Source organism: Ambystoma mexicanum, chromosome 2p, assembly GCF_040938575.1.
Source record: "Ambystoma mexicanum isolate Mex_15411 chromosome 2p, UKY_AmexF1_1, whole genome shotgun sequence".
In the NCBI taxonomy this organism is placed as follows: Eukaryota; Metazoa; Chordata; class Amphibia; order Caudata; family Ambystomatidae; genus Ambystoma; species Ambystoma mexicanum.
The window spans coordinates 12,605,137-12,618,138 of NC_090923.1; the positions used below are offsets into that span (position 1 = coordinate 12,605,137).

General features: G+C 43.0%; 1 protein-coding gene across 1 annotated transcript in view; it reads left to right on the forward strand.

The window, feature by feature from the left end:
- Positions 1-9,900, forward strand: part of LOC138567662 (zinc finger protein 585A-like) — a 249,456-nt gene extending 239,556 nt beyond the window's left edge. The window contains exon 9 of the mRNA XM_069646133.1: positions 3,191-9,900. Within this exon, the coding sequence (XP_069502234.1) occupies positions 3,191-4,660 (1,470 nt within the window). The 3' untranslated portion in view covers positions 4,661-9,900. The remainder of the gene's footprint in view (positions 1-3,190) is intronic.
- Positions 9,901-13,002: the final 3,102 nt, after the last annotated feature.

A 13,002-nucleotide genomic window follows, 5' to 3' on the forward strand; every position in this document is an offset into this window, starting at 1 on the left:
TCATTCCCCTGTATCCCTCTCATCCCCACCACATACATTCTCTCTCTCTCTCTCTCTCGTTCTCTCTCTTTCTCTCTCTCTCTCGCTCTCTCTCTAAATCTTATTCCAGGATCAATGCCATACGAGACACAAACGACAACGTGTGTAATCAGTAAATGGTGGCAATCCCTTCCTGGATATTTACAATGTTGGGGCTGCATTCCCATTGGTTACTGGAGATGCCATGAAAGCAATGCTTGCTCACAGTACAGAGGGTACAGGGGCTCCTGAGATGCAACCTAGGGTGCAATGATCAGAATCCACAAAAAAGGTGCCTGGATCGGGTTATGGGAAACTGGCAAGTACCAGACTCATTTATACCATTTATATTTTTACAAACATCCTCATTGTTAGGTCTCACATCTAAACTTAACTCGTCCAAAACAGCTACCTGTATTGACTCGTTAAAAGATCGAACTAATCAGAATCTTGCAGCAGCTGGTCAATGAGATTGACCTGCCGGTTTTGAGTTTTAAAGAACCTTCACTAACTGAAATGTTGGCTTTGATTAAAATTATGCATCCGACTAACTGCCCGGGTAAACTTCTTCCATCCAAATTTATTCTAGAGCACCGGGACATGTTTGCTACCTTCCTCTGTCAGTTTGTTAACTCCTCTTTTCGCACCGGCACTATCCCTCAGTCTATTTAAAATGTAGACGTCACTCCCTTGTTGAAAAAAGCAGGTGTGGACCCGCTGGATGCAGCAAATCTAAGGCCCATCACAACCACCCTCTTTTTCCCCAAACTCATTGACAAGGTAGCTACAGTACAATTGCAATCCTATTTACTAGACATCGGCAAACTGCATGTGAAGCAATCTGGTTTTCTGAGTTCTCATGGCACTGAGACTGCATTGTTGGATTTGCAGACATACATGCTTTCCAAACTGGAACATAGTAAGTCAGGGCTGCTAACGTTGTTGGACCTATCAGCAGCCTTCGACTTGCTAGACCATAAAATCTTTCTTGACCGGATGTTCACTGTCGGCGGACTCTCCAAGAATGCCACTACCTGGCTCGGATCCTTTTTGGAGGGTCGCCAGCCACGGGTTTATTGGGGTGACTGTGCCTCTGAGTCACAGACTACGACATGCAGAGTTCCACAGGGGGTTTGTCTCCCCCCCTGCTGTTCAACCTGAACATCTTTCCTCTGTGTGTTGAATTAGAATCTTTGGGGGTTTTCTTCTGCAACTACGCCGATGATTTTCAACTGGTGCTGAATATCACTGGGAATCATGATATTGACCAACTAACATTAGCAGCAGCCTATCAGGTTATAAAACAATGGATGTCCTTGAATTGGCTCTGTTTAAACACTGCCAAGACTGAACTAATGCTTTTTCAGGCCTCAACAGGCCCAAACTAAATTAGATCACAGGTACGCCCCTTTTACCATCAAGGGCAACCAAATCAAAGTAGTGCAGAAAGTTAAGACACTAGGTATATACATGCAGGAAAGTCTAGACTGCGAGGCGCATGTTACAGCCATCTCCACTAATCTCCACTAATCTCCGCTAATTCCAATTCCAATTAAAATATTTGTTCACCCAGCCTGTGTTTTATTCTCATACTCTTGGATACTAAAACGGTCTTAACAAAAATGAATCCCACTATTACTGCTCCGTATGGCCTCTATCACATTATATGTTATCAGAAAGATACTATTCTGCCCCCTAGAGTGCGTGTCGCCAGTGCTCCAGATAGGACTTTGGAGAGCGAGAGTATTTTACTCCCTATTTGTTAAAGTTGGGTAAAAATGTAAGTCCAATTCCCAATGGGAGTATGTCATAATCTGTGCTGGGGCCTGATTATGGCTATGTGTGTTATGATGGTGTGGTGATGTCACTGACATTCTGTGTGGAGTGTTGGTGTGGTGATGTCACTGACATTCTGTGTGGAGTGTTGGTGTGGTGATGTCACTGACATTCTATGTGGAGTGTTGGTGGATGTTTGGAGTGCTGGGACCTAATGTGCTGGGCTGGATGGATGTCCCAGTGCTTTCTCTACTTGCTAACTGGAGAAATAAACCTACATGTAAACTACTTACCTTCTGGTGTTCTTGTTATGTGAAGGAGGCTTAGTTTACCACAGAGTTTTATAAAAGTGAGTAAACATTTTTTAACTGGAAAACGGTAATGTTTTCGTAAAAGTTATTTATTGACACCTAGTTATTCATGCACATTAACAGATGCATGTTTACTTCTTCCAATCCCCTCCAAGCAGTAGTAATGCTAGATTCTGCCTTTGCTACTGTGGTCACTCCTGGTCCAAACACACCCCTTATCTGTAGAGGGCGTGTCCCCAATAGATGGCACCCTAGTCTTCAAAGGCTTATGAGCTACTGCATGAGTAATTGACTAGTGCTCATCACTACTACTAAGAACCAGTCTGCCTGTTACATGTGATGCCTGCGATTGTGAATGTGTTGAAACTAACAACACACATCTCCTTTTTATTTTAACAGGTGATTGATGCCCCAGAAATTCCCCAGAAATGCAACAACAACTGTGCTTGTTGATCCTCTGGACTAATGCAGTGAAAAGCGTCATTATTAGAATTTGCAATTTCCAAGCATCTTAGAAGTTTGCAAGTTTGGGGTCCAGTTGCCTTTTCAGAGTGTTCAGGAACTTAGACTGTGAAGCCTATTGGCTACCAAATGGCTTCTGTCCATGCATCTCCTTCGTGGTAACATCCAGTAACCAAGCTTGTTCTTTCTGTCAATCCTGGGGTAGAGGGATGTCTGGCATGAAAATGACAATGTTTGATGTGCAGTAAGGAAAGCATTGTTGTTTTCACTATTATTCCTGCTAGCACACACGTGAGTGCAATTTTTATACACATTGTGAATGTAAAGGTAGTTTCTTTAAAGCATTTTTAGAAACACTTGTCAATGTGAATGGACAAAGCAGATCCTTGCACTGCATATTTCAAAAGCTTCAATCAGAGGAAACATCGTGTTTGTCACCAGAAATGATCTTCTCAAGAGAGAGCTCATTTGTGCTCTGAATTTGGGAAAAGATTCAGTGGGAGGTGTCCTCTTATTAAGGACCTGACACAATAAACTGATGAGAAACCTTAAACATGCACAGAATATGGGAAAAGTTGCCATCTCAAGAACATGCTTATTGGCCACGTGAGAACATGGGTTAAAAACCTTACCAGTTCACTGAAATTGAGAATAGTGCCCATTTGTATGACACAATTGTCTGCCCTCAAAAAATGTATACAAGTGAGAAACCTCATGAGTGCACTGAATGTGGGAAAGGGTTTGCTCAGACGGGGGATCTTACTATCCACCAGAGAATACATACAGGTGAGAAACCCTATGAGTGCACTGAATGTGGGAAAAGGTTTGCTCAGAAGGGGCATCTTACTTTCCACCAGATAACACATACTGGTGAGACACCTCATGTGTGCACTGAATGTGGGAAAGGGTTTGCCCAGAAGGGACATCTTACTATCCACCAGAGAACACATACAGGTGAGAAACCCTATGAGTGCACTGAATGTGGGAAAGGGTTTGCTCGGAAAGGACATCTTACTTGCCACCAGAGAACACATACAGGTGAGAAATGTCATGTGTGCACTGAATGTGGGAAAGGGTTTGCTCTGAAGAGGAATCTTGTTTTCCACCAGAGAACTCATACAGGTGAGAAACCCCATGTGTGCACTGAATGTGGGAAAGGGTTTGCTCAGAAGGGACATCTTATTCACCACCATAGAAGACATACAGGTGAGAAACCTCATGAGTGCATTGAATGTGGGAAGGGGTTTGCTCAGAAGGGAGATCTTACTAGACACCAGAGAAAACATACAGGTGGGAACCCCCATGAGTGCACTGAATGTGGGAAAGGGTTTGCTGAGAAGGGAAGTCTTATGTTCCACCAGATAACACATGCAGGTGAGAAACCTCATGTGTGCACTGAATGTGGGAAGGGGTTTGCTGGGAAGGGAAATCTTACTATCCACCAGAGAACACATACAGGTGAGAAGCCTCATGAATGCACCGAATGTGGCAAAGGGTTTGCTCAGAAAGGAAGTCTTACGTTACACCAGAGAAAACATACAGGTGAGAAACCCCATGAGTGCACTGAATGTGGGAAAGGGTTTGCGCAGAAGGGAAGTCTTATGTACCACCAGATAACACATGCAGGTGAGAAACCCCATAAGTGCACTGAATGTGGGAAAGGGTTTGCTCTGAAGAGAAATCTTGTTTTCCACCAGAAAAGACATACAGGTGGGAAACCTCATGAGTGCACTGAATGTGGGAAGGGGTTTGCCCAGAAGAGACATCTTATTAGCCACCAGAAAACACATACAGATGAGAAACCTCATAAGTGCACTGAATGTAGGAAAGGGTTTGTTCAGAAAGGAGATCTTACTAGGCACCTGAGAACACATACAGGTGAAAAACCTTATGAGTGCACTGAATGTGGGAAAGGGTTTGCTCGGAAGGCACAGCTTATTCTCCACCAGAGAACACATACAGATAAGAAACCTCATGAGTGCACCGAATGTGGAAAGGGTTTGATTGGAAGGGACATCTTATTAGCCACCAGAGAACACATACAGGTGAGAAACATCATGTGTGGGCAGAATATGGGAAGAGCTGTATTGTGAACAGTAACCTTATTAGGCACCAGATACAACATGAGTGAGAACCCATTGCAGTGCAGTGAATGCAGAGAATACTACAGTGTTCTTATCTGTCCTACGAGAGGACATGTAGGTGGTGAACTCCCCTCTGCAATTGAAGCTTCAGAGAGGAAGTGCTGCTTCTTTAATGGGTCTGAGTTTGGCATGGCTATTTACTAAAACTGTGATGAACCTATCACCACAGCTGGTCCTAGTTCCCTTTGGCACACCCATTGATGATTATGATTGGGTGAATCACTACTGGCATATTCCCTACCCTAAAAAGGATTGCCATGCCTATCAAAGCAAGACTAAAGGAAACCCTCTAACAAAAGGAACCTGACCCTCACACTAATACATACATGAAACTGATAAAGGTGCAATATGGCAATTCAGGTCTAGCAGAAATAACAGTTATATTCAACATTAAACTGCATCCTTGTAGCCTGGGTCAGATCCCCTTCCCCAGGTTCAAAAGCATGATTTTCAATTAAGTTTCCAAATAATAAAGGGCCCCTTTTGTATAGCCAAGTTCTATTCATATAGTTCTTGCTCCAAAAGTCTTTCACTTGGCACTTGACACATTTTCCAAAAATAAAAAGAAAAGTCTTAGGGCCTCATTACACAGTAGGCGGTGAACCATGGCGCTATTAGCGCCATGGTTCATGCCCGTAAAATACCGGCACCGCCTTGGTGGAAAGGGGAATTACCGCCCCATTCCAAGGTTGGCGGGGCAGTAATTCACCCTTCCACCATTGCCCTTCCCCATTCCCATTTTTGCCCCATAGGGCTCTATGGGAATGGGGAAGGTGCTAATTACGGTACCGTAATTGCGGTACCGTAATTAGCTCCACTGATCCCTTTGCGGGTTGGATTTTAACGCCTGCAAAAAGCAGGCGTTAAATTCTCCAACCCGCAAAGGGACCTCGTAGTAAGGCGGTAAGGGTTTACTGGTACCAGTAAAATACCGGTACCGGTAAACCCTTACCGCCTACCGTGTAATGAGGCCCTTAATCTTCAAACTGGTAATCAACCTTGCAATAGGACCTCTCCTTCTTGGAAAACAGACAATTCAATAATTCTTCTTGATTCACAATAATGTTTTTCCCCCAATTAATGAAACCCAACAGTGGCCTTGCCACTTCCTTTCCTTCACAACCGACATCCACAATGCAGTACTTTAATGTCTTCTTCCAATTCCACTAGCCTGCCAGGACTACCACTAACAATCCCTGACCCAGTATACTCCTCTGCCAGGACAACAACTCCTAACACTGCTGCAAGTACTGTGTGGTAAGGCTTGCTTCACACTTTCATAAAATTCTTTGACTTTCAACAACATGCAGGATTCACAATTCCTTTGTGAAGACATAATACACATTGGTGCTGTTCATGCCCACTGATTTATTTGCCCAGGCAAGGCAAGTTCTGTTCCTCTGCTCCTTGATATCTCTTATGAGGAAGGTTTCCTTTCTGCCATTATTTTTCTCTCTTCCACATCAAACAACTGCTTATAATGTTTCCTTATCACACTTGCCTTTCTTTGTCTTAGGCGATGCTTCTTGGTGGGTGGTTTAACTATTGCCTCTTCCTCACTCTGGGGAACAAAAGGTTCCAGTCTCTCTGATGTATAATTCTCTTATATTGCCAATGGGGGCTATTTGTGTGCCAAAGAATGGCCCCCTCTTTACATTGGCAACAGTGGTTATTGCTTTCCTTTAATATTGCCCCCCTGGGGCTTTGCAATGTGGGTTTTTGTCTTGCTGTATTATTGCCCCCTTTTCATGTTGGTAGTAATGGTTGTAACCTTGCTTCCCTTTGAGGCAAGTGTAGTGCACACATAACCTTAACCGAGCAGATAGAGGTGCCAATATCTCCAAAGGAAGAGGCATTGCATTTAAACACAAGATATCATTAGGTTTGAGAAACCTCATCATCTATCCACCATTGCCTTCAGCAGAGCTCCTATCTGTTAAACTACCAACGTCACCTACCTCAACTATTACAATCCATCGAGTTTATCGCCCACCAGGTCCTACTACCACCTACGGTAAAATTATGATTTCACACTTGCTATCCACCAATACTAAGCATAATTCACAAGTCATCATCCATTCTTAAGGCTATCAACACATTAGCACCTATGAAACTACGCAAAGCCAAACCGCGCGCCCATCTCAATACCTGGAACACTTCTCACCTTCAGGATCTCAGGAAAATCAAAAGATCCTCCAAAGCATTATGGAAGAACACCCCTACAGCGGCAAATAAGGTCAATTTCGCCACAGCCTCCCTCAACTACAAAATAGCCATAATCCAAGCAAAAAAAGACAACTATAACGCCTGCATCTCCAAAGCTGAGTCCAATACTAAGGAACTCTTCATCATCTTGAAAGAGTTAGAATCTCCTGCCCCACTCCCCGATATGTGCATCAAAGACACCCAATGGTGCATCATTATTCAGAATGCACTCCAAGACAAAATCACCATGCTCCAAAACAAAACAGCAACGAAGAAATCTATTATCTCTAATGTTGACCCCATCCAGAACTCACATCCCACTACTAAGAACACACAGACCCAATTTAACTTCTCACCAGTCTCCATCAAAGAGGTTGAAACTATCATCCTGAAACTTAAACCGTCTAACTGTCAGGGAGATGCATGCCCCGCCCCTCTTATTAAGGAAGCCGTGAAGGAATTAGCCCCCTTCATTACGTCAGTTATCAACGTTTCTTTCAAATCCAGCACAGTACCTAAAAACTTGAAAGACTCCTGGGTACTCCTGCTGATAACAAAACCTTCCTTAGACCCTAACAACCCATCTAACTACAGACCTATTACGACGGTTCCATTTCTGCTAAAAAATACTGGACCGAGCTGAGCATCTGCAGATACAGCAAGACATGGAACTGAAACCGCTCTTATCGAACTCAAGACTCAAATCCAGACTTTGAAAGACGAGGGCAAATTGGCCTTGCTTCTTTTACTTGACCCATCAGCAGCATTTGATTTGATGAACCATAAAATCTTATGTAAACACCTCTCATCAGCCATGAACTTCTCAGACCAAGCCAATGCCTGGTTTGAGTCTTTCCTCAATAACAGATCCATAAGGGTCTTTGCACCCTCTGCTTCTGCTACTCCTTCCCCAGTTACCTGCGGGGTTCCCCAAAGATCTTGTGTGTCTCCTACTCTTTACAATGTATTTAACAAACAACTTTTTGACGAGCTTGACTATCTGGGTGTCACCTATACCAACTACGCGGACGACACGAAAATACTCATCCCAATCAATGGTGATAACTCTGTGGACAGCAGGATTCTCAACTATATTTATCTCATCATACAAGTCTGGATGGCGAAGCATGGGCTCTGTCATAATGACGATAAGAAAAAGCTGCTCCTCCTGGGCTCGCCTGCCAACCTGAACAAACTGGATGCGTTATTCGCTTAATTTAATATTGACGGCAACATAATTAAAGTCGCTAATGCGGTGAAAACACTAGGAATCTATATTGACTCTAACCAGACAAACTAACGCCTTGGCCTCCTCTTCTGCCTACACCTGTAAGCTTATTACAGCCTGCCGACCCTACCTGACCACAGCCAATTGTATCACTAGAGCTTTAGTCCTCTCTAAGCTCGATTATTGTAATGCACTCTATCTTGGTCCATCATAACAAAACTTTAAGTTATACAAATTAACGCCATTCGTGCAGCTTTAAACATCCCAAGGAATCTTCATATCTCGGAAACTAGACACACATTAAAACAGCTTAACATCAAGCAAAGAATAGTATACAAAACCTTGTCCCCTTACTCACAAGTGCCTTTCCAACCAAGCTCCCATTTACTTTGCCAATACCATCTCACGCACCACAACAACACAGCCCACCAGAACTGCTATGAGGTACTGCATCAACATACCCCGATTTAAGCAACAACGAGCAGGCGGGGTTAGCTTCCCTGTCCTCGTGACCAGAAATTGGAATTCCCTCCCTCTCTCCCTAAGAGAGGAACCTTCCTACCACCTATTCCGGAAAAAGGCCAAAGCATGGCTCCATGAACAAGACTCCATCCCTATTGCTTAGCCATGTCTTTATTTACACTTCTCTTTAAATATCTTATACTCTGCAAATCTTATGTATATACTTAAATCTGTAACTTGCACCATTCTACGTTCACATAATGTATAGTTGTAAATGTTATATCTCACTGTGTCATATAATATGCCTGTACTTTCTGTAACATGCAAGATTAGCGCCCAGTTCAAACAATATTAGCAGTATTAATCTATATAAGCAATATCAGTGTGTTATGCTTTAATATAAAATAAAAATATGTATATGCCAGAAATATGAGAAAATGCTGTCAAGAAAGCATATGTATGTTCAGCTGCGCAACATGCTTGCTAAATGAATGCATATATGGTGTTTCCGATTCCGGACCCAAAATGTCTGATTAATGACTACTAATATGGGCATAGGTTCCAGTGCTTAGGTGGGCTACCTTAAAATGGTGGCTTGCATATCCTGAGGGACATATATGGTAAATACCAAATATGGAAACCTGACTTCCTATACTTGGCTGTACAAAGGTTACTGTCGTGCGCGGCCGTACAAAGGTGACTGTAGTGCACCTTGGTTTTAACATGAGGAATAAGAAAAGGTTATTCACGAGCATTTGTGTGGATCTGGCTGGATACCGGCCAGGACAAGAGGACTTCACAGATTTTGAATGGCTTCTGGCCAGGACACAATGTGTTGGCTCAAACCCAGCCAGGACAACTTGGCTGCCGCCCCAGCAAGTGAGTCATCTAGCGATCTTTTCAGAAACTATAAATAAACCACAAGCTGGAAGAAGACAGAGACGCAGGGCTGGAGGTGACAGGCAGCGCTAACAGGTGCTTCCCCACAGAGCGATGAACTGGGATAGAGTTCAAACTAAGGCAAGCACCTAGATGTAGTTTGGAGCTATGCTTTTACCATATGCAGTTATGCTTTGCACTGTGATTGAAGCTATGAAATGAAATAATGCAAAACGAGGCTTGTTGGATTATATGCTATCATATTAATAAATGAATTAATGCTAAAATAGATATGATGGTTCTATACACAACCATTATCCTAATATTAACCATTTTGGTTTATTTCTGTAACATCGCTATTTTCATGATAATTCGCTTTTTATATAGGAGAATAAATAATCTATAAAAAACCAAACCCGTGAGTGGATTTGTGCGTATAATGTAATCATAATGTACTTTGAACCTAAGTGCTCACAATGAATAATATCATGCCTAGCTAAACTTATGCGGTGCTCTCGGAGGGACAGTGGGCACAGTTCCAAACAGAGATTTCCAATGAGCAGGCTATCCTAAAACAGTGATATAGTTCTCAGCGCTCCCCGGGGAGGACCGGGGGAGGTTGGGCTCTATATGCATGACCCTAGGAGTGTGAAAACGTGACAAGTGGCGCCCAACGTCAGTCCTTAGGTCTAAGGCTACAGGTCAAAGTTAACCTTTAGAGCTCAAGGGATAATACACTAATATAATACCTCCCTTTTGGAGGCTGAAGAGGCTACAAAAGGGTTGTTAAGCTTAACAGTAAAAAGGGAATCTTCTAAAAGACATTAGAAGGATTTAAATACTGCAGCCATGGCTGCTTATGTAGATGTTGGCATACCTGCTGTTTTCCTAGCAGCTGTGAATCGCTGGCTTGATGAACGAGGAGTAAGGGCAATTGAGTAAGGGCAATTGATCAAAATGTTACAGTAGTAGTTGGACAACCAGGTGGACTGCCAGGGGAAACCCTTTTTACTTACGTGAAAACACCCGGTGCTAGAGCAGCCGGAGTATGTGATACATTGAGAATACACAAAGACTTGAACACAATAGAGTATAGACCTTATGTATTTCCAGAGATAGCCCCGCAACACATAGACCATCTGAATTGGTTTGGAGGTAGATTGTCAGTATCCTGACAATGTTGCAAGACACAGTCCGTTCATACATGCATGACTGTCAATCCAGCAACTGGCTAAGTTTCACCCAAACAGAGAGGGACCCTATGACACAGAACAGTACAGACTGCTGGCCACACATTTTGAGAATGCAAGAAATCGTGCTTTAGAATATGCCATGCAAATACCAACGGGTGCACAACCTCCAGGGTCTCCGCCACCAGATGGGGGAGGAGAACAATTTCAGACACTGAAACCCCTGCTAGGACAGGTTCCAAGGGAAGTGGGGGACTTACCCAAATGGTATTCAGAAAAAATAGGGCAACTACAAGCAACATTTCCACAAGTCACAGCTCTGCAGAGGCAGAGAGCTCTGGCGATGGTACTCGCAGCAGGTTGCACTCCTACGTTAGAAAGCTGTGAAAGTTGGATGTCCATCTACAGCTGGCTATACATACAACTGATAGGCACTCCATCCATAACGGCCCTGGATACTATACTGAAGGACATAATAAACTCACAAGGAGCAGCAGCAGCTATAAACCTAGGACTGGCAATATCAGGAGGCAATTACCAGATGGTAGAGGGAATAATAATGCCTTTACTTAGAGGAGAGTCTGCCAGGTTAGAGATTAATATTAGGCTCACCCTGCTCACTATTCAGCAGAAATAGGAACAATTTGGGGAAATAGTGACTGCTGTATACATATCAATAGGCAGAGACCACCTCGGAAGGAAACCAGGGAAGGTGTAAGAAAGGAAACCAAAGATGCGCAAAAGGTAGATCAGATGAAGGGCGTAGAAGGAACACACTTCCTCAAAAGAAAGGGAAATATAGGTCTGACCTAAGCCCAGTAGAAGAGGAAAGGGGAGATAATAGGAGAAGATCTGCAGATGGTGATGTTAATCGATCCCATCAGGAGACACCCAGGTATCCAGCACCTTGGGGAAGGAATAGCTATTATAGTAATTGCCAGGAAGGTGACGACTTTAGAGATAGGACAAAGCCAAAGCCACCTCAAAGGTATGGGGCTAGTGATGCTAGTTCATCTCATCCACAGACAATAAACCTGCACGCCTTGCAACCCAAGAAAGACCAGAGAGCTGACGAGAAAGAAAAGAAGCAGGTTGCAGCACTAAAAGGCAGTGATGGAAAAACCATAGACACACAGGATAATACCGGAAACAAAGAGGGTAAATGACTGGATTGAAGTCCTATTGGACTCTGGCTAAGAGATTTCCATCATAAAGACTATCCATAGAGATGTATTGACTTATATTGAGACTGATAAGCGAATTGAAATAACTACGCCAACAGGACAAGTACTAGAGGACAATGATGTCTATCTAGTGACAATCCCATTGGAAGGTGAACAACCTAAAGAAGTTGAAGAATTGTTTTGGGGCCATCTACGAACTAAAAGACTACATCTAGCCAGCAGCCTCACACCCGTCATCCCTATCACTATTAAAACCATCATCATTCCTTCCATCAATAAATATAAAAGCCCTCCCTTAGCACACACCAATCACCCTAGCATCACCAAAAGCCCAATATCCAGACGGTCAATATCCTCACCACACCTAGAACAGACCCGTAACCTCAAATGTGCCCTCATCAATGCCCGATCTATTGGAGCACAGGCCATAGAAATCCATAATCTCATCATTAACCAACAACTTGACATCCTAGTGGTCACTGAAACCTGGTTACACCCAGTGTCAGGCCCTCTCCTATATCTAAATACAACATGGAGGTCAAGCCAGCGAAAAGGCCAAAAAATTCATTGAAAGGACATCATTCAACCATGTAGACAAGGAAAGAGGCTCCCCCAGCTGCCCAACAGATCATCATACATAAAACAAACAATTTGCAATATTATATTTATTTAATACAAATAGTCTTAAAAAAGTATTAAATTGTCTAAAGCTCTAGTACAATGTACGAAATTATATCTTACAGTTGACTAAATGGGTGCATACTGTTTGAAATATTAATATCAAATGATGACTGCTGCGAAAGGTCGCAAGCCAGTTGATCGCATGAAACCTACAAATTAATCTGGGCATGCCGTGGGTGGTGCCCCAAGCGAGTGAAGGGAATCACTCAAGTGGGCGACCCCCAGTCGCTCTGACCAGACTAATTATATAAACAATCAAATAAATATCAAAAACGCAGTCAAAATAATATTAAGTCCAGAAAACCAAACAAAGAAGGTTTCATTTCAATAATCAAATCAGGAACACAAAAGACCAAACTATGGAAAGAAATTGTATTAAATTCCAAACAAAAAACAGTAAAGCACACGCACTAAAATCTAACTATGGGATGCTGTGCGTCGACTACTAAGGTGTCATGGAGA